The sequence below is a fragment of the Melanerpes formicivorus genome, unplaced genomic scaffold (assembly GCF_026170545.1).
Source record: "Melanerpes formicivorus ecotype bairdi unplaced genomic scaffold, bMelFor1.0.p_v2 SCAF_9, whole genome shotgun sequence".
In the NCBI taxonomy this organism is placed as follows: Eukaryota; Metazoa; Chordata; class Aves; order Piciformes; family Picidae; genus Melanerpes; species Melanerpes formicivorus.
In genome coordinates, this window is record NW_027142361.1 from 17,729,438 (window position 1) to 17,750,065 (window position 20,628).

Sequence of the window (20,628 nt, forward strand, 5' to 3'; positions counted from 1 at the left end):
CTCCTAGCATTCTTACCTGCTTTTCTCTTTGTTGGTACACAGAGCTGCTGGACACAGAGGAGGTGGTCCTTGAATACTGACCAGCTGTCCTGGGTCCCTCTTCCCTCCAGGGCTTTGTCCCACGACACTTTGGCTAGCAGATCCCTGAAGCGATCAAAATCTGCACGCCTAAAGTCTAGGGTCGTAAGCTTGGAATACTTCCTCCTGATTGCCCTGAGGATATTAAATTCAACTGCTTCATGGTCACTGCAGCCAAGGCCGTCTCTGAGCCTCACATTGCTTACCAGCCCTTCCCTGTTGGTGAGAACAAGGTCCAGCATAACACCATTTCTTGTTGGTTCCTCTACCATTTGGAGGAGGAAGTTGTCTTCCATGCAGTCCAGGAACATCCTGGATTGCTGGTGCCTTGCTGTGTTGTCCCTCCAGCAGATGTCCGGGTGGTTGAAATCACCCATGAGGACCAGGGCTTGTGACCTGGAAGCCGCTTCTATTTGCCTATGGAGGGCCTCATCTGCTTGGATCTGCTGGTCAGGTGGCCTGTAGGAGACCCCCACAGTAATATCTCCTTCCCCTGTCCTGCCTTTAATTTTAACCCACACGCTCTCAACTAGCTCATCATCCCTCCCCAGGTGGAGCTCCACTGATTCCAACTGGCTATTGACATAGAGGGCAACACCTCCTCCTCTCCTTCCCTGCCTATCCTTCCTAAAGAGTTTATACCCATCTATCCCTACATTCCAGTCATGGGATTCATCCCACCAAGTTTCAGTAACAGCCACTATGTCGTGGCATCCCAGCAGCACAGTGGCCCTTAACTCATCCTGTTTGTTGCCCAAGCTGCGCGCATTCGCATAGAAGCACTTCAGCTGGGCTGGCCCTGTCCTCCTCTTGTGCCAAATCCCCTCGGTTTCCACAGAATGTCCTGGTGGATTATTCGTGGCTTGCCTCAGGGCAGCAAGTTGAGAGCCCTTACCAGCTCTCCTTCTCTCTACTGCTGGTGAGCTGCCCCTCTGTTTGTCACCAGCCAGCAGGAGACTATTAACCCCTTCCCCCTTCAAATCTAGTTTAAAGCCCTATCAATGAGCCCTGCCAATTCCTGCCCCAGGATTCTTATCCCCCTCTGGGACAAGTGTGTCCCATGAGTTGTTTTCAGCTCAGGTGCCTTGAAAACCAATCCATGATTGTGGAACCCAAAGCCCTGTTGATGGCACCAGCCCCTGAGCCATGAATTGATCTGTCGGCCCTTCCTCAGTGTATCCTCATCCATTGCTGACATTAGAGGGATGGCAGAGAACACGACTTGAGCCCCTGATGCCTTTAGCATTTGCCCTAAGGTTCTGAAGTCTTTTTTAATAGATTGTGAGCCTCTCATTGTTACATCGTCACTGCCCACCTGAAAGACCAGAAGTGGGTAGTAGTCTGAAGGACTCACAAGGTTGGGAATTCTATCTACAATGTCTTTTACTTGGGCACCAGGGAGGCAGCTGACCGCTCTATGAAATGGGTCTGGTCTGCATATTGGGCCCTCTGTTCCCCTCAGTAGGGAGTCTCCTATGACGATGACCCTACGAGGTTTCTTTTCTGGGTAAGTTTTGATGGCTGGCCTGAGGCAACCTGTCATTGGTGCAGCTTCTGACCTTCTTGAGTCCTCGACCTTACCAATGACCTGTTCCTCCTGCAGAGCCTCATACCTGTTCTGTAACTGCACTGGAGGCAGCGTGCTGCTCACAGGAGCAGACTTCCTTCGTTTGCATTTCTTCCGTCGGGCAGAGACCTGTTCCCATTGGCCCTGCTCATGTGGGTTACTACAGGGAGGTTGAGAGTCTTGCAGCTGGGAAGGTATCAAACTCCCTGTTCCACTAAGTGTTACCCCCTGTTCTGGTTTAGAAGAGATTACATTATGGGAATCGTCAATTTTCTGCTCGCCATCTCTTCTAGCTCTTAGCCTTTCCACCTCTTCTTTTAGTTTGACTACCATGCTCATCAGATCACTGACCTGCTCACACCTGACACAGGAGCTGCTCCCTCCATCCTCCATATCGAGTGCCAGGCTCCAGCACTCACTGCAGCCACCTACCTGAACATCTGCATGCTTGTGTGTGGTCTCTGTTTGGGTGCCCACTGTCCTTCTGTTAGCCTTTGCTCTAGTAGTGATGCTGTACTAGATGGTATCCTGAGGTCACTTCCAACCCCCACCATTCTGTGATTCTGTGGATCCAAGAATGTAAATGCTTGCACTCTATTTGTCTCTATCCACACTATAAATGTGATCATTTCCACCTAGTTTACATTTGTTACTGCTTAAAACAGATCCAGAGATCCCAGTCACCGGCATTCCTCTTTATTAAGCTTACGACTAAAGGCTGGTGCAGCTAACACAGTAGGTGACTTATCTCTTAAATAAAAATGAACATATAGAAAGTGAAAAACCATACAAAAGACACAAATATGCCCACCCCTGGGCAGAGATCAAGGTGAGAGACTAATTCCAGATGCTAAGGCTCTCAGAGAGGTAAGTTTCTCAGCAGACATCTGGTTCACATTGAGCATTTGCCAGCTTGGAGCATCTCTGGTGATCTCATGGATGGCAATGTGACAGAGAAAAGAAATGATGGCTTATGTTAGCAGCTCCAAAATATTCAAAGTCTTGCAGGTTAAAGCCAGTGCTTCGAATTCCAACTGAAGCTAACATATACTCCAGTGCATTCTTCTGGGATTAATATCACATGCTGGCTTAAAATCTAGGGGTAAATTAGCAACTGGATTTGCCTGGACCGAAACAATCAAATCTGTGGAAGTTGGATTTTCACTGGATTCTGAAGTAGTCTGGAGTCCATCATCTCTACCTTCTTCTGTCAAATTCATCCAAAGTATCTGAGACAAGAGGATGAAAAAGCATTGAACTCTTTCCCCCACAACCTTCAGACACATCTCCAGACAAATAAAAGATTAAATAAAAGATTACTAATCTGGTTTTACAATATCCAGTCCCCAAATTTATACACAGGTCCAAAAATATTATAGCATAGATTTCAGACAGATTGTATTTCTTCCCTTCAAACCCTTTCCCTCTCTATATCCCTATGCAAGACTCTGGACATTAGAGCTCTGCATTTCCACCACAGTTTTCGTTTGAGGATTTCTCAGTTTGCTTTTCCCCACTATGCATTCTGTCAGCTTCTACAATGACAAATAGAAGTGCTTAGCTTTGCACAGTTTGTCCCACTGGTAGTATTCATCCATGCACTTAATCGCATATGTAAGATTATGCAAGATCAAGCTCTTCAGCCACCTGCATACTGAATTAATTTTACACAGTTATTCCACAGACTGATTTTATTGGAAGTCTCAACACAAATCCAGAATCCAAGCTCTACGAAGCTCCCTCAAGACAAACTGCTCAGGCTCAAAACAGAGGCAATCTTACATTTAACATCGCCGTAACTTCAGGCTAAACAAATCAAATGCTACACTCAGGTATTTTGAAAGCTGCTTATGTTTTCAGCTCCAGAGAAAGAACTGCAGTGTCTTATGTGAATAATTTTTTGTTGCCGCTGTCCAAGAAATAAATTGGTGGCTGAATCACAGAATGGTTTGAATTGGAATGGACCTTAAAAGTTCATCTAGTCCAACCACCCCCCACCCCAGAGTGCAGGGACACCTGCAACTACATAGGTTGGTCAGTGCCCCATCCAACCTGACTTTGAATGTTTGCGGGAATGATACATTTACTATCTCTTTGGAGCAACCTGAGCCAGTGTCTCACCACACTGATGGCACAAAAAAAAGAAAATAATTCTTCCTTCTATCGCGTCTGAATCTCCTCTCTTTTAGTTTAAAACCATCACCTCTTGTCACAACAGGCCTAGCTAAATACCCGTCTTCATCTTTCTTACAGGCCCCCCTATACGTACTGAAAGGCAGCAATAAGGTCGTCCTGAAGCTTTCTCCAGGCTGATCAACAAGGTATCTGGGAAACTTAAGTGGTTGAAAAAGGAGCTAAAGAGGAGACCGATAACCTATTTTCTGATAGTTTTCCCTATAGACGACTGTAATACCGGAACCAAAATATCTGTCAGCAGAACAGTGCACCCTTGCCAAAGCTACTTCAGGATGGTTGTTTTCTTTCTTTTTTTATTTTTTTTTTTTTTACTTGCAATTGCGTGCATCAACATCACACTGCCGAAGGAAAATGATTTTATTATAATCCACGGGGCTTAATTAATAGTCCTAGATTGTAAGTCACACGTGCAGCGGGCTAGCTCTAGTACTGCTCCACAGCGAGACGCGCGTTTAAGGGTGGGAAGGCAGGAAAAATATCCACTCCTCCCGCATCCTACCCATGTTCCACGCGATCAAAACCTCCTAGCCTGGGGAGGTGAGGTCTCGGCGGCACAATGCTGCAGGAGAGCCGCCGGCCTGGGTCTGTGCCCTTTCCCACAGGCCGGTGCCCAGCCTCGACCCGCCCCGATTTCCATCCCCTCAGCTAGATGCCCCGCGCCGACTGTTTAACGACCGCTCGCCTGCCATGCCGCTAAATGCTGGGGCCCGCTCCCTCAGTGCGCTTCCCCCCACTCAGTTCCTCAGTTTTCCCTCCTGCCCGGCAAGGCCGAAGCTACTGCACCCCAGGGCGACCCTACGGGCAGGCCGGAGACACCCCCCACCAACTCCCACACACTCACCAGCTTCATGATTCACCCGGTTCTATTTACTGAGACAATCCTGTCCCCACCTTCCTGCCCGGCCCCCACCTCTCTTGCCTCCCGCTGCCCAGAGCGTCATGGGAATTGTAGTCCCGCCACCCTCTCACCGGGATAAGGTCATGGCCGAGCCCTCACTAAGCATGCCGGAAGTTGTAGTCCGCCTAGCGCTGCGCCCCGCGATTCTATTGGCCCGCTGTTACCTCTTGATATGTTGGGAAGTGTAGTCCAGACGCGGCTGCGCTCCTCGTCACCCTAGGGAGTGGGGGACTACAAGTCCCAGGGTCTCACAGCTGCAGCAGGTGGGAGCTTGGATGTTGATATCAACATGGCGCTTGTCAGACAGACAAAGACAATCAGTCTGGTGTGATTGAGCCAAGAGGGAAAAAAAAAAAAAGAGGGAGCGAGCGAGGCGGAGGGAGTACTATAAGGACAGACAGGCGGGGAGGGGGGCCCTAGTTCTCGGGGGGGCTGGGGAGGGAGGATCGGCGTCTGAGGGATTTCCTCCTCCCTATTGTTCTTACCCCTCGGCGCCCCCGTTAATCTCCCCTCACGCTGGGGTGGGGGCGAGCGGGGGGACCCCGGGGACCCCCCCACTTCTGCCGTTACATGGTGAGGTGGAGACGCCGCCAGCACCCAGAGGTGAGTGTGTGGAGGGGGGGGGGAGAGGGCGGAGAACGAGAGCGGCGCTTGGGGGGGGGGGGGGGGGGGGGGGAGGGAGGGAGGGAGGGGGAGCGGCAAAGGGGGTCCCCCCTCAGCCGGCACCGCGGCTCCTGCGGGGGAGTTGAGCCGTGCCGAAGATCTGGTTTCCTCGCAGCGTGGGATGTGCGTGAGGGGGAAAAGCCGGGGCGGGGGGCGGGCAGGGGCAGCCCCTCAGTCGTGGCTCGGCCGCTCGCCGTCAGAGTTTGAGTCGAAGCTTTGGGTGGCTCTGCTTATTTCTGGCGAAGGAGGAAGGTGTCCCCGCGAGGCTGCTGCGGGAGGGCAGGGCAGCCTCTAGGCTTTAAAGAAGAACCCTCCATCGTTGTTATTGCCATTTATTTATTTATTGTTATTTTCTGCGTCCTTCTCACTGGTGTTTGCTGGAGGAGACCCCTCATCCCGGGTGGGTGTCTTTTTTTATTTTGTGGTGGTGTTTCGGTTTTGTTTGCCGCTGAGTTTGAGGCTGGGCTGGTGCTAGCCCCTGCGCGGCTGCGGAGGGCGGCGAGGGGGCCCCCCCTCTTCCCTGTCCCCAAGACTTCGGAGGGGCTGCCCCGGCCTGACCCGGAGGTAGCTTGGCCGGGAAAGGCAGAGGAAGGAAAAAGGCTCAAATCCTGCGCGGATCGAGTCCGGTTCGCCGTGAGGTTTGCACCCGGCATGGAGCCTACTCGCCGGGGCACCGTCCGGGGAGCTCAGCCCTAGCTGGGGTGGGGGTGGCTGAGGGGTCGCCGTGGGTGTGCGAGGGAGCCGGGGGCTGCTTTCTAGGGGATCCTCGGTGCTGTGTGCCTATGGAGGTGAGAGGAACGGGAGACCAAATCCCCGCTGGTTCCCCGGGCTGGGAGACAGCGCGACGAGGAGGGCGAGATCCCTAAGCTTTTCGAGAGGGGGTTTAGGGGGGAGGGCAAAGGCGTGAATCCAAAAGGTGTCTTGCTACTGGAGAGTTTAACATGGGAATGTTGGGGAGAGGACGAGGACCTGCAGGGAATTCGTTCCCAAAATGTGCGAGGAAAGCTTAGGTGGGGTGTCATAGGCTTGTTTATTTTGTACTTCTTGGGAAGAGCAGGGGAGGGGGAAATCAGTGCTTTCATTATCCATGTCTGGGGTCTTCTTCGGCAGAACAGTATTTGACCCCAGGACCGGTTGGAGGAAGTGTCGAGGAGTGCTGCGGAACTGTTTTGCTGTTTCGGGGTTAAAACAAAACAGAGGGGAGTGTTTTTAGGTGCAGAATACACATACGAGACAGAACCGAGTTCTTCAACCTCAGTTTTGTCTGATGATTTGTTTTTCAGTTGTAAGAGCGTCTCCTGGTATGTTTGCAGAGTACTTATTCAGAAAGCATTTTTTTCCTTTGCGACAGATCTGAAGAAGCATCGGTCGTACCGTGCCGTGCTGTTTTCCCCAGTTCCTTCGTGTTAGGGACAAAAATTGACCTTTCTTTTTTTTTTTTTTTTTTTTTTAAGGGGTGGGAAGGAGAAAAAGGAAATGAGAACTGAGGACTGGGCATGCTTGTTGTTTGTCTGTGGGGTCGGGGATTTCTCAGTTTGTTCTCCTGTTCAAGTAACACTGAAAGTAGAGATAAGTGGCTTTTAAGTATAAAATGTATATGAACAAAAACTAGAAAGACTTGAACTTTATAGGGAGGAAAATGTTAAACTGATGGCCAGGGCACACGTTTGAGAGCATCTTTGGAGAGATAGAATAGATGCTAGCTACGTGCCCCTGCTTCAAACTAGTGGGGATGGAGAGTAAAGAAACTGTTGGGGGAAAAACCCATACAATTTTCATGAATGATTGATACCTCTCTATGAGAGAAAGGAATTGTGCTCTGCAGAAGATTTGTAGGCTGGCAAAAACCTGAAGTGCCTGCTTGCGTCCCGTGATATGACTAGCTCATTTCTGCAGGGCTCATCAGGTACAGGCTCTGCTTCCTTCCTGGAATGGTGCAGCTGGCAGATTTCCTCCATGGACAGGAGAGGAGGAGTCCTGTGCAGTTTTTTTACCCGAGATGATTGCGTTTTCTTTGGCCTTGCTGTACCCTGCCTCATTAGCAGGAACTGCATCTATATTTATTTACCATTATACCATGTCCCTTGGGATGCCGAGTGTAGTTTGGAGTAGGTATATATGGATTTATCACTCTTCAATTTTTTTTTCCCCATGATGCTAGGACCAAATCCCTCAACAGGAGAGAACAAACTTAATTTATTTCTGTGTTTTGCATCTTCTTTTTGCCATTTCTCTTCCAAATTGCTGAGAGAACGTTTCCAAGATGCGGATGGGGGAGGGAAGTAGGGGAGAAGTGAGAAAGGGATGGAATATGTTTTCTCTGCAGGGATGGATTTATCTGCATGTTCTGGGAACAGTGGGCTGTGTGAAAGAGCAGGGTTGGATACTGCATCTGAAAACTGGGGTTTGGGAATGTTCTTTTCCCTTAAGTGAAGATTCTTCTTGAGCCCCACCACAGCCACAACTTTTTCTGTAGGGTTGACACAATTGTCTGACGAGCCTGGGCATGAAACTAGGAGCAAGGAACTTCTGGTTTACTCAGTGATGTCTGTTGTTTCTCCTATCATTCCTCAAGCACCAGAACAGGCATCAGCATTTTTAATCCTGTGTCATCCAACTGTTCAGAGCAGGTCTAGACGACATTGTGGTATGCAGACTGCCAGCAGTGTTAGAACAATGCTACTGTAGGTGAAACTGCAGTATTTTAAAAGAGTGGTAATGAAATCTTGAAGAAAAATCCTGTGTGAATGAGGCCTCCTTGTCTCTAGAACTACTTTACTGAGGGGTTTTGAGCAATTCTTTTCTATTTGTTGCTTCTGGAAAAGTGTCTCTCTAGCATTGTGAATCTGGTAATTCCACAGAATTAGTAACCACTGTCAGCTGCAAAAGGTCTTACTGATCTCTTTCAAAAGGAACTATTAAAAGTTCGTGGCTGTCCAGTGGTTTGAAAATTGAAGCATTTTGAAATGTTTATAGTGATAAATCTGTAAGTTGGTACATTTTTTTTTTTAACCAGTATCTGGAGAAAGAGTGGGGTTTTGACATTTGCTTTTCAGACTAATTTTATCTGTAATAAAATGAATTTTTAATAAGTGAATATCAAGAGTTGTTCTGTCATTAACTTTTGGAACTGCTCTTTTCTCTTTATGTGTCAGTGATGCAGAGGTGAAATGTGAATCTTCAGAATATAATGTTTGGGTGGAGAATTGGAAGAGTTAATGGACCTGAAACACAGAGGAAGAACACCCTACTGTCCCTTTTGTAAAGGGGTCTCCAAAGATGTTTGATTGTATGTGTTAGAAAATAAACCAATTTGTGTGAAAGCCAGCACACTGTGATCTAAAATAAGCAACTTGTGCTTTACAGTGATTACGGTGCAGAGCTTTTAGGGACACTACTGAATTGCACATTACATTGTTGGGACCTGTGGCAAATATTTTTCATCTGCAAAGTTTAGAATTTGAAGTTAAACACTTGATGGGGTGTTGTCAGTTTAGGATTCCCTCTGCAAAAAAACCTGAACAAACAAAAAACAGAACAACCCGTGCCTGAATTTCTCTTATCTGTAACTTCATGCAGTTTTGATACCTCTTCTGAAGTCACACAGTATCACAGTATATTAGAGGTTGGAAGGGACCTCAAGTAATCATCGAGTCCAACGCCCCTGCCAAAGCAGGATCACTTAGGGTAATCTGCACTGGAATGCATCCAGGTGGGTTTTGAAAGTCTCCAGAGAAGGAGACTCCACAACCTCCCTGGGCAGCTTGTTTCAGTGCTCCATCACCCTCACTATAAAAAAGTTTCTCCTCATGTTGAGGTCACCGAAGTTCATCTCACTTTATACTGATTTGAATGGAGCAGGCATTCGATTCTGGATGCATTTCCTTCTGGGACTGGGCTTTAATTATACCTACACTGATTAATACTATCTTGTGGGTTATCAGTGAAGTGAGACCAATGTGCTGATTATAGTGGGATTTGTAGGAGATAGAGGAGAATTTGAATTTTTGGGGGAGTTAAATTCTACCTCTAAAGATGTTTTTATACATAGGATTAGTAATAAACTGTATTTTAGCATTTTGATACTCCCGTGTTCATTAAAGCTCCCTTCTGACATGTATTAAATCAGGATGGCTGGGTAAAGAGTGTAGGAAGAGTTCATATTTAAACAGTCAGTTGTGCACATGGATTGTATGTTAGCTATGAATGTAATTTCCAGTGTTAATGCTAAAGATAAGTGTTTTGACAAATGCTTTTAATTCAGGGATCAATACAAGCAAGAATAACAGGATATGAAAAGAGTTATTTTTCATTTTGCAGATGGCAAACAAAGGTGTAGAGGGATTAACTTTCCCAGGTTCCTACATGGAGCCTGCAGCACGACTAGTCTCTGATCTCAAAGGTTTGTCAGGGCTTCAGTCAATTTTATTTCCTCCCTTCATTAATTGGATAATTTAACATCTGGAGATGACTACTTTTCCCTTCAGTTTCAAACTTAAGAGCCCGACATTTTTTTCCTTTTCAGACGAGCCTTGAAAACACAAGGTTGGACAGCTTCGTCTGACCAGCACCTCCCTGACATATGAATCTATCTTGAAACAGTCTCTGATAAGTGAACTCTCTCATTGTAATCATGTGAGGAATTTTATTACTCAACTCTGAAGATCTTCTAGGGGAAAGGAGGTTGCAAACTATTAACTCTGGGTTGGCACATAAAATGCTCTTATGTATTGAGGCAGTCATGTGGTCCATGACAAGAAGTAGAGAATCTGCTTTGTAGTCACTGGCCAACTGGAAGTTTTATCTTGTAACTGTGAGAAACACATTTATTTTTGTGTTGTGCCTGCTCCTTTTCTGAAGAGATTCCAAATCATCTTGCATGCAATCCTGGGCAACTGCTCTGGGTGAACCTGCTTTAGCAGGGGGCTTGGACTAGATGATCCCCAGAGATCCCTTTCGACCCTTACCGTTCTGTGAACACAGCTGTCTCTGTTTACGATTTATTGCACTTCTCCATCTGTGATATATTAATATATATGAACCATGTAAGGAATTTATTGGCTGGTCATCAAATGCACTCGATAAGAATACACGTCAGTGGTATTTTCTTATAGAGATGGGAGGATTTCCTGTGTTCCATTGACTTCTGTGATTTGATACTTGTCATCCTTATTTATTTAATTAATTTAGGACAAGGGGCAACAGGCACAAACTGGAATCAGGAAGTTCCATCTAAACATGAAGAAAAACTTTCCTGTGAGGGTGCTGGGGCCCTCGACTAGGCCACCCAGAGAGGTTATGGAGTCTTCTTCTCTGGAGACTTTCAAAACCTGCCTGGATGTGATCCTGTGCAACCTGCTCTTTATGACACCCTGCTTTAGCAGAGGCCTTGGACTGGATGATTCCAAAAGGACCCTTTCAATCCCTACCCTTCTGTGATTCTGCCTCATTTAATAGTTTTTCAGTGTTAGATTTCAAATCTATTTCAGGAACGCACAGCCCTGTTTGTTACTCATTTTGATTTAGCATCATGTTAATGTAGACACCAAAAAGTTACTGTTTTGATGCCTTTTTTTTTTAAGAATAAATTTAAAAAAATAATCTAGAACTGGTTGTTCTGCCCAGCTGTGTGCACATTTCCCTTTCCCAGTTCTTAGTCAAAGCTGCATGCAGAATCTGAAGTTAAAGACTGCTCTTGAAAGTGGGAACTGCTGTAGTGCAGTGTTTCTGACAATGCATATTCTTCTTTTCTGTGCAGCCAAGGAGGAGGTATGGAAGGTCAGTTAAATGTTTCTCCTACAGCATTCCTCTGTAAGTGTTCACTTCGTGTTGATTTCAGTGCAGTTACTGGCCTGAAAGTCATTACCAAGCATAGCCCTTCATAGAGTTGTATGGATGTGTACACCTAAATGTCTAATGTCATATGGCTTGAGAAAGTCCTGATGGTGTGTGTCTGTCCATGGTATGCTGCTGCCAGCTGCTGTTTGCCCAATGCATGAGTGTTGTTTCCAGATCTAGTGAAGAATATCTTGCAGCCCAAGGAAACAAGTTTTATTCCTTGCTTCATGCATAGAGATGCCATTCTTTCATTCTTCATCCATGCAAGATGTAAGGCTGTATTAAATTATGTGAACCTCATTCATTGCTGTGGTGGTAAGTGAGGTCTTGACATTGGGCTAAGGAAGTTAGCTACAAATATATTAATTATGTTTGGCTCTACCTCCAGCTCAGTCTCACTATCCCTGAATTCCTGGGATCAGTTATCTCCCCAGTTTTGAATCTAATATTTAAGAAGTCTTATTTTCTTTTCACTTCCTTAAAATTACTGAATTTTAAGTTCAGCAGTAAAACAGCTCTTACTCTGAAACAATACTGTAGCCTACTCTTTCAGTGAGCCTTCAGAACAGCCGGGTTTCTTCTGATAAGCCTATCCCTATCAATTGGGAAGTGTGTGTAGCATATAGTAATTTCCTGTATTTTGAGCTGCTATTTCTTAGGAACTCTGAAGCAAGCACTGAATCTGCTTTTTGTTCTTGCAGTGGTACTGTAATACTAATGGAAGTAGAAGGCATTTAGTTAGTTCATAAAAACGCTGTTTCTACTCAGATATTTATTCTGACCTTTATTCTAGACAGTTTCTCTGTCATGATCAGATTCTCTGATTACAATGTCAGCTTTCACTGATTTAACTGGCAGGGTTTGGGAGTTGGAGCAACTGAGTATGTCAGCAGCAGCTCTGACATGCAAGTGCTCAAATGCTGAAAAGGGAAGTTCTTCCTGGCAATGAGATGGTGCTGGGCTTTTGTTTCCAGGCTCTGCCATAGGTCTTGCTTTATGACGCAGGGCAGACTTCTTGACTTGCCTGTGTTCCAGTGTGTAATACGAAAATAATCTTTAAGAGTTGTTGAGATGCTTTCACATTCAAGAAATATTTGAAGATTCTTGGCTGGGTGATAGAGCATGCTGCTGCTCTCAGTAGTATAAACATGAATTTCTTAAGTGTATTTATACAGAATAAGAACTAGTTATTTAAGCTAATGCTGGGTTTTTTTTCATACCACAGATGGGAGGGGTAAGTAGCTGATCACAGTTTCCTTAACTAAGTTGTATTAAACAAGATTTCCAGACATTGCAGTCATTCCTTCTCTGACTGCATTTCATGGGGGCTCCATCTGTTTGATGGAGCAGTGCTGTTTAGTGATAAGTACAGCAAAAGAGGTAATTTACTGAACTTGAAACTTATTCCTCCCTCTTTAATTTCCTGGTCCGTAGAAGGAGAATGATGTTAACATATTGGAGATTCATAAAATTTAAGGCGAGAACAGACAATTAAATTGCCTTCTCTGATATGTTTTATATGCTTTGTATCACAAGCCTTTAAATTTTAATCATTTACTCTGATACTGAGACCACTAACTGATGTTTGGCTAAAAACAATTTGAAAGCTTTTCAGCCTTGAGTGTCCATCATTGGTAATTTCAGACTCATTGCTTCTCTTGGTAGGTTGTGCCATCTCACTGTTAAAAATAAGTGGCAAGTTCTGCCACTGGTTCTTGTTATGACTTTCCTGACAAGATTAGAGCCCTTTAGTATCCAGTACTTTTCTTGCCATGGAGGTACTTACACACTCTAATCAAGTTACTAGATTGATAAGGAAACAGACTTGAGCTTTTAAGTCTCACTCTGAGGCATTTTCTCCAGCACTCAGATCATCCAGTGATTCTTCATGGTCTCAGTTTATTTTTAACATTGTGGAGACTGAAAGTGGTGAATGTTCCACACTGAATATTGAGGTCCATTGGTCCTTTTTGCTCCTCAGCCATTTCAAAGGGTCACAGTAGCTCTTCTGCATAGGAAAATCTTATTTCTGAGCCTCAATGCTCTGACACTGAGGTTCTTTCTAGCAAGGCCTGCCATTTAGTAGTTACAGTCTGCTTTTCTTAGATTACAAATTTGCCTTTGGATTCAGAAGTGTTTTGCTTTCCTGAGCTAAGTTAAAGTTGGTATTCAGACCTCTTTGTTTTGCTGTCCTTTCCTCAGAACGATGTACTGTTCTTACAGTCTGGGTATCAATCACAGATTTTTATCTGCAGTGATAAAAATGTTGAACTGCATCAGACCTTAAATTTAGTGACCAAAAAAAAAAAAAGAAAAAAGAAAAAAAGGGGGCATAAAGGCATGATGCAATCCCAGGAAGTAGATTAAGAACTGGCTAACTGACAGCTCTCAGAAAGTACCAGTTGATACGGAGTAGCTGATGTGGGTTTCCACTAGAACCAAAGTACATTCTGTGCACATAACTCTCTTCTGTTCCACTACATTGGTAATCTCAAGGAACAAAGTTAGTTCTTTATCAAGACATTTGTCATTAAAACACGCTGACTTGCCTTATCATTGTCCCTGTTCTTTCATTTTTTGCTGGGAAAATATCTTTCTTTTTTTTCTTCTTGGTTAGCCTGGATTAATTATTAGCTGACTGCCTTATAGCTCCAGATATGCTCCATCCCCTTTTTGAGTATTAGTGTAGTAGGAACATCCCCTTGGCCTGTGATTTTGCCCTAATTTTCTAGGAAGCCCCTCAAACAAAACAAAAACCCCCAAACAAAATACAAAACGCCAAACCCATAAATCCCCATGCTACAAGACTGCAATCCCCTCCTTGGTCCATATTTTTAGGCTGATTTAAAATGGTTCCCTGTTAATGGTTTTGCTGAAAATCAACTTTTAGTAATAATAAGTTAGAAGGTACTTCATATGATGCAAGCATGTTGCCCCAGTCTATAACATAAAACTATTTACAGTAATCTCAGTGGTTCTTCCTTCCACTAGAAAGTTACTGGGTTTGTGATTTTTTTTTACAATTTTATTTCTTCTATCTTGACTCTTGCACTTTGGTTAGTAAAAGAAACATCCCGAGGCCTTTTGTTCCTAAATGTTTAAAATCGGAGTGTTTCAGGGCTGCCATGGTGCATCTGCTGGCAGATTGTGGATGTGAAGACCTTTCTAACCTTTACAGGTAGCTTCTTCTGAAGACACTTGTGAATTATCCTTCAGTTCATTTCATGGGCATTATTCACATAAATATTGGTGTCACTTCTCTGTCACACTCAAGTAAATTCTATTTTATTCACAGCGATGTGCCTTCTTGCTTTCTGTTCAAATTGCAGCTCTCTTCACCTGCTGGCTGTTCCTTGAATTTCCCCTTTCCTGTCCCAAACTGAATTAGCTTTTACTTGCTCCATGTTGCAGCCATAATCAGCAGTGCACGGGGAATGTCTTTAGGAGAAGTGGTATTTTTGCCCTTACTTTTTAGGATATTGGATGACACAGGATCTTGAACCCAAATTTAAATGCCACTTTCAAGAAGGAATGAAGTATGTTGGGTTTTCTGTGTTCAAAGTTGTTTTTTTTTTTCAGGGTAGGTGTTTGAAAGGACTTGCACCCTGAGAAAGTCCCTGTTTTGAAACCTGCAAATTCCAGGAAGATAAAATGCAAAGAGGTTAAGAGAGTATCTGAAGTTTGGGCTGTCTGCTTCCTTTCTGGCTCTCAAGTGGGAAACCTGCCATAGCGATAGGCTTGGAGGAAAGAGTTTGAAGGGGAAAGAAAAGCACAGGAAGCTACGAAAGATACTGTAAAAGAAGTTATGCCAGTTCTACTGCTTGCAACCTGAGTGTGGCACTGTGGAAGGCTGAGGCCAAGTAAAAAAGACTCAAAAATGTGTAGTGTTTTGTTGGACATAAATATTTCTTATAACACCAGCCTCTGAGCTCAGCCAGCGGCTTTCCTGCCTCCTAGCTAAATCGCTATCCGATTTTTCTGCTCCTCTGTTTTCTTCTTGCTGAAGTTGTTTATTGACTGAAATTGTTTCTATATGGCTGCCATGTAGAGCTTGATTACATTAAACGTGGCACTTTCCTGTGGCTTTGCAGTGTTCATCCCTCTTCCTCTCCTTCCAAACTCCCCATCCTCCTTAAAACATTGGGTTTGGAATGTGTAACTTGTATTGTCTTCCCTGGATCTGAGGTGTGTAGAATGGTAAAGCTGGGGTTCCTTTCTTTTGGAGTCTTTGATTGCTTAGGTGGGGCAAATTTGAGTATAAATGGCTGATAAAATACTTAAGGTGAAGATTAGAGTGGTTGCAGTTTGAGAGCACTAGTGGAGCTCAGTGTGTTAAGCACTGACTTAAGTATGCAGACAAGAGATAGTCTCTGCTTCCAAAAAGCTTATTGCCCATCAGGACAGGCCATTTAGATTATATTTGTTTACACTGATGATCAATTTAAATACCACTCCAAGAAGGTGTTAAAATTCCTGTACTTCAGGATACTAAGGGGCCAGATTCACCACTTAGCTCCAGCCTGAAGCTATGCTTAGTTTGTGGAAAACAGATATGTTTAATAGCAAATGTATCTGATAAGAGTAAAGGCTTATTGTTGGCTAAGGTAGCTAATAAAACCAACAGCAAAGCATCTCCTCTATCTTTTGTCTTTTCACACTCTTTTATAAACTTGGTATTTTAACCTGGCTTTGAAAGTTGTTGGTTTTTTGTTTTGTTTTGGGTTTTTTTGGCTAAGAGCTGTATTTAAAAAGCTTGACATCTACAAATACCTTTTCAGGTGGCCTATGCCACCTGATACAGTGCCTACACTTCTTGCAGTGTAACAGAACCTAGGCAATGTATTTTCACTGCCAATATCTCAGCTACAAGTCAGACCAGTGAAGTGGTGGTAGTGACTCTCGACTGAGCACATGGACCCAGAATCTGATGAAGTACTAAAGCATCTTTTTACAGAAGTTGTCTCTTCTGCATATGCATAGGGAATGTTTTCTTTGGTTCTAGATATTCACAGATAGTTCAGATCACAGCCTATTTAATTCAAAACTGAAAAACCATTTTGGAGCTGTAAATGCAGAAATGCTCGTTTTCCTTTCCTAACAGAACGTGAAAAAAGAGAACAATGAGGAAAGAGATTGACTAATACTGAAATCTTTCAGTGGAGGACACAGCAAGGTTCAATTTACTTAATAAAGATAACTCATTTGTTTTCACTGTTGTAAAATACAGACCATGTTTCTAGGATGTATCACTCCAGAATAATGACTATAATACATAAAAGCTGGCATTTTAAAATGTTTTTATAAATAATCTGGCTAATAACCCAGGGTGGAAACTGAAGCACAGGTACCACCACGCAGGCCTTTGCCTTGCTAGAGTGTGAGGCTGCCTCCAGTCGTCTTTAAATTGAACCTAAATTGAAAGCTTCAAGGGGATAAAGTTTTTCCAACCACTGGATATCCAGTGTCTAGCTGGGTGATGCAGGGTACTCCGAGGTGTTTGGTACCTGTGAGGCAGGTTCGAGCTTCAAGTTATTTTACTGTTCCTCATCATTCAGAGGTGTTTGACTAGTGAGCTGGCAGGTAAAAGGAACACTGTGTCCATGAAGACATTGTGTCCATCTCTGTTTGTACTTCCCCTTTTCTGCTACACGGTGCTTGTGGTAAAGGCTGCAAGTCATCTTGCTTCAGCTGGGATACCAGGTCTTAAAACTGTGGTCCAGTGAAGCTACCTCCCTTCAGCCCACACCAAGGCATGTCAGATCAACAGGTGTTTCTGCTTTTACATGGCTTCTTGACCAGCATGTTGGGTTTTATTATAAAATAAAGGCAACACAGCACTGGGCGCATAGCAAGTTTGATAGAGGCGCACCCCAACAACATGAGTTGAACTTACATAGACAGCAAACATACATATTAATATATTAAAACATATTCATCTATTCCCCAGCACGCTCCCACCCCTCTCCATCAGGACAGACAAAACCTGCACTTTTGACCTGGCCAGTCTTTAGACCTGTTGGTGCCTCACCTTTCTCTCCTAATACCCCACACAATACAGACCATCAGCCCAACAATCCAGCCCAATGATCGAGCCCCACGGTCCCCAGTAATTCCCCTTACGAAAGCCAAATGTTATAACCAGTTTCTCACAATCCCTCCCCTTCTTTCTACTACTTTTGGCTTGAGCCATAATAACTTCGTCGGGCAGCTTCCTCGAGACAGCACCCAGACCAGCAACCGCCGGGGACCAGCCGCTGCTCTCCTTTTCGGGCTGCGGGAATCGCCATCGCTGCCGAGTTTTAGCCGCGGGGAAGGAGCAGCCGCTCTTTCACGTGGTCAGACTCGTGGTCCCAGCGGCGGGAGCGGCTGAATTTAAAAGGCTCTGCTGCGGCTCGGGGGGTTCACTTCGTCGGGCAGCTTCCTCGAGACAGCACCCAGACCAGCAACCGCCGGGGACCAGCCGCTGCTCTCCTTTTCGGGCTGCGGGAATCGCCATCGCTGCCGAGTTTTAGCCGCGGGGAAGGAGCAGCCGCTCTTTCACGTGGTCAGACTCGTGGTCCCAGCGGCGGGAGCGGCTGAATTTAAAAGGCTCTGCTGCGGCTCGGGGGGTTCACTTCGTCGGGCAGCCCGTATTCTCCTGTACGCTCACGCGCCGCCCATTTTTTTTTTTTTTTGGTTTTTTTTTTTTTTTTTTTTTTTTTTTTTTGTTTTTAAATTGGCAGTAGGTGCTGTGGCCAGGGACAGCCATGGTTGTAACTCGCAGCAAAATCTCCCTTAAAAAATCAGTGTCGACCCAGACGGAGGTAGAACAGAAGCAGGTAGCTGTCCAGGTATCTGGCTGTAGAGAATGCTGGAGCCTGGCCCTTGAGACGCAGGGTAGTGGGGGCAACTCTTGTATAAGGTGTGAGCAGGTTGACTATCTACTTAATATGGTGGCCAGACTGAGGGATAAGTTTGCTAGCCTTAGAAATGTAAGGAAATGTAGGAAAGAGATGAACCAGAGGAGGAAAGAGATGAACCAGAGGAGGAAGGAGATGGACCAAAAAAGGAAAGAGGTGAATCAGAATCAGAAGAGGAAAGAGTTGAATGGGAGTAAGCAGGCTCTGCAGGCTCCCCCAGCAGAGGCTGGTTATTCAAAAAGCAGAGGTGAATGGACGCAGGTTACTCTCAAAAGACGCAAAGTTAAACCTCCTTGCCTCCCCTCACCTTCCCCACTGCTCTTAGAAAACAGATATGGAGCACTGGAAATTGAGGGTGAGGTGGTCCTGATGCCGGAGGACACACCATCTGGGGTTCTCCCTAAAGCTAAGCAGCCTAAGATTAAACAGCCTAAGGCAAAGCAGCCTAAGGTCAAACAGTCTTCTGCTGGCATCAGGACCTGTTCCCTCAATAAAAAGAGGAGGGTAGTTGTTATTGGTGATTCCCTTCTGAGGGGAATGGAGGGCCCTATATGTCGGCCTGACCCATCTCATAGGGAACTCTGTTGTCTGCCAGGAGCCCAAGTTAATGATGTTACCAGTAGGCTGCCTAAACTGGTACAGCCCTCTGACTACTACCCCTTACTAGTTATGCAGTTAGGGAATGATGATGTTGCAACCAGAACTCCCAGGGCTATCAAAGATGACTTCAGGGCCCTGGGAGACCTGGTTGAGGGGTCAGGGGCACAAATAATTTTTTCATCAATACCTTTAACTGCAGGAGGGAATACAGTAAGGAACAGGTCAGCAGCTATAGTTAACAAGTGGCTTAGAGGCTGGTGCAGTCAAAAGAATTTTGGGTTTTTTGACATTGGGAAACTTTCCACTGCACCAGGCCAGCTGGCAACAGATAGAGTACATCTGTCCCAGAGAAGGGGAAAGATCACTGTATATGAGAACGGACTGTCCCCCAAAGATAAAAAAATCCTGGGTAGGGAATTGGCGGGTCTCATAGACAGGGCTTTAAACTAGTTTCGAAGGGGGAAGGGGCTGAAGAGAGTCCTCTCAGACAAGAGTCTGGGGGCGACAAGCTAGAGTTGGAGGTGAAACCAGCAGCCCAGCTGAAGTGCATGTACACTAATGCACGAAGCATGGGTAACAAACAGGAGGAGCTGGAAGCCTTGATGCAGCAGGAAAATTATGATATAGTTGCCATCACAGAGACGTGGTGGGACGACTCACACGACTGGAGCGCTGCAATTGACGGTTACAAGCTCTTCAGGAGAGACAGGCGAGGAAGAAGGGGTGGAGGGGTGGCCCTGTACATCAGAAAGACACTAGATGCCATTGAGATGGAGATTAGGGATGATCGGGTTGAATGCTTGTGGATAAGAATTAGAGGGAAGACCAGCAGGGCAGACACCCTAGTTGGAGTCTGTTATAGACCACCCAACCAGGAGGAAGATGTTGACGAAGCATTCTATAGGCAGCTTAGGGCTGTCTCAAGATCTCCGGACCTTGTTCTCATGGGTGACTTCAACCTGCCTGACATCTGCTGGGAACTCAACACGGCAGAGAGGAGACAGTCTAGAAGGTTTTTAGAATGCATGGAGGACAGCTTCTTATCCCAGGTGCTGCGAGAGCCTACCAGGGGCAAGGCTATGCTTGACCTCCTCTTCACCAACAGGGAAGGACTGGTGGGTGATGTGGTGGTTGGAGGGTGTTTGGGGTCCAGTGACCACGAGATAATTGAATTCTCGGTTTTTGGTCAAGCCAAGAGGGGCGGCAAGAAGACCTCCACTCTGGACTTCCGGAGGGCAGACTTTGGGTTACTCAAGGAACTAATTCAGAGGGTTCCTTGGGATAAAGTCCTTAAAAACAAAGGGGTCCAGGAGAGCTGGACCTACTTCAATGAAGAATTGTTGAAGGCTCAGGGACAGGCTGTGCCAATGTGCCAGAAGATGAGCCGCCGGGGCAGACGGCCAGCCTGGATGGTTCAGGAACTTTTAATGGAACTGAGGGAAAAAAAGAGGGTGTATCACCTTTGGAAGCGAGGGGAGGCAACCCACAGAATGTTTAAGGATGTTGCTAGGTCTTGTAGGAAGAGAATTAGGGAGGCAAAAGCACACTTGGAACTTAAACTGGCCTCTACTGTGAAGGACAACAAAAAGTCCTTCTATAAATACATTAATAGTAAGAGGAAGGGGAAGGAAAACCTCCACTCCTTGGTGGATACGGAGGGGAACATTGTAACCAAGGATAAGGAAAAGGCTTAACACCTTCTTTGCCTCAATTTTTACTAGAAGGGCAGAACGTCTTCCTGACAGCTGGTCTGCAGAGCTAGCAGAAGGAGCCAGGGAGCTGCACAGTTTCCCTATGTTCCATGAGGCGGTAGTTGGAACTCTCCTTAGCAGCTTGGATCCCCACAAGTCCATGGGACCAGATGGGATTCATCCTAGGGTGTTGAGAGA

At 45.4% G+C, this 20,628-nt stretch overlaps 2 protein-coding genes across 18 annotated transcripts in view; one reads left to right on the top strand and one right to left on the bottom strand.

Moving 5' to 3' along the window:
- The window catches only part of LOC137443447 (integrator complex subunit 9-like), a 108,646-nt gene extending 103,907 nt beyond the window's left edge, over positions 1-4,739 (bottom strand). Inside the window, exon 1 of the mRNA XM_068143186.1 lies at positions 4,683-4,739. Coding sequence (XP_067999287.1) covers positions 4,683-4,691 — 9 coding nt within the window. The 5' untranslated portion in view covers positions 4,692-4,739. The remainder of the gene's footprint in view (positions 1-4,682) is intronic.
- A 239-nt stretch (positions 4,740-4,978) lies between these two features.
- HMBOX1 (homeobox containing 1) overlaps positions 4,979-20,628 on the top strand; it is a 203,615-nt gene continuing 187,965 nt past the window's right edge. For 5 of the 17 annotated variants that reach the window (XM_068143195.1, XM_068143190.1, XM_068143193.1 and 2 more), the window contains exon 1: positions 11,197-11,213. The gene's annotated coding sequence lies outside the window, so the exon portion shown is untranslated. Of the gene's footprint in view, positions 5,343-5,458; positions 5,526-5,553; positions 5,803-11,160; positions 11,214-20,628 lie in introns of those variants that run through there. The other 12 variants (XM_068143206.1, XM_068143197.1, XM_068143196.1 and 9 more) reach the window with 7 other exon arrangements.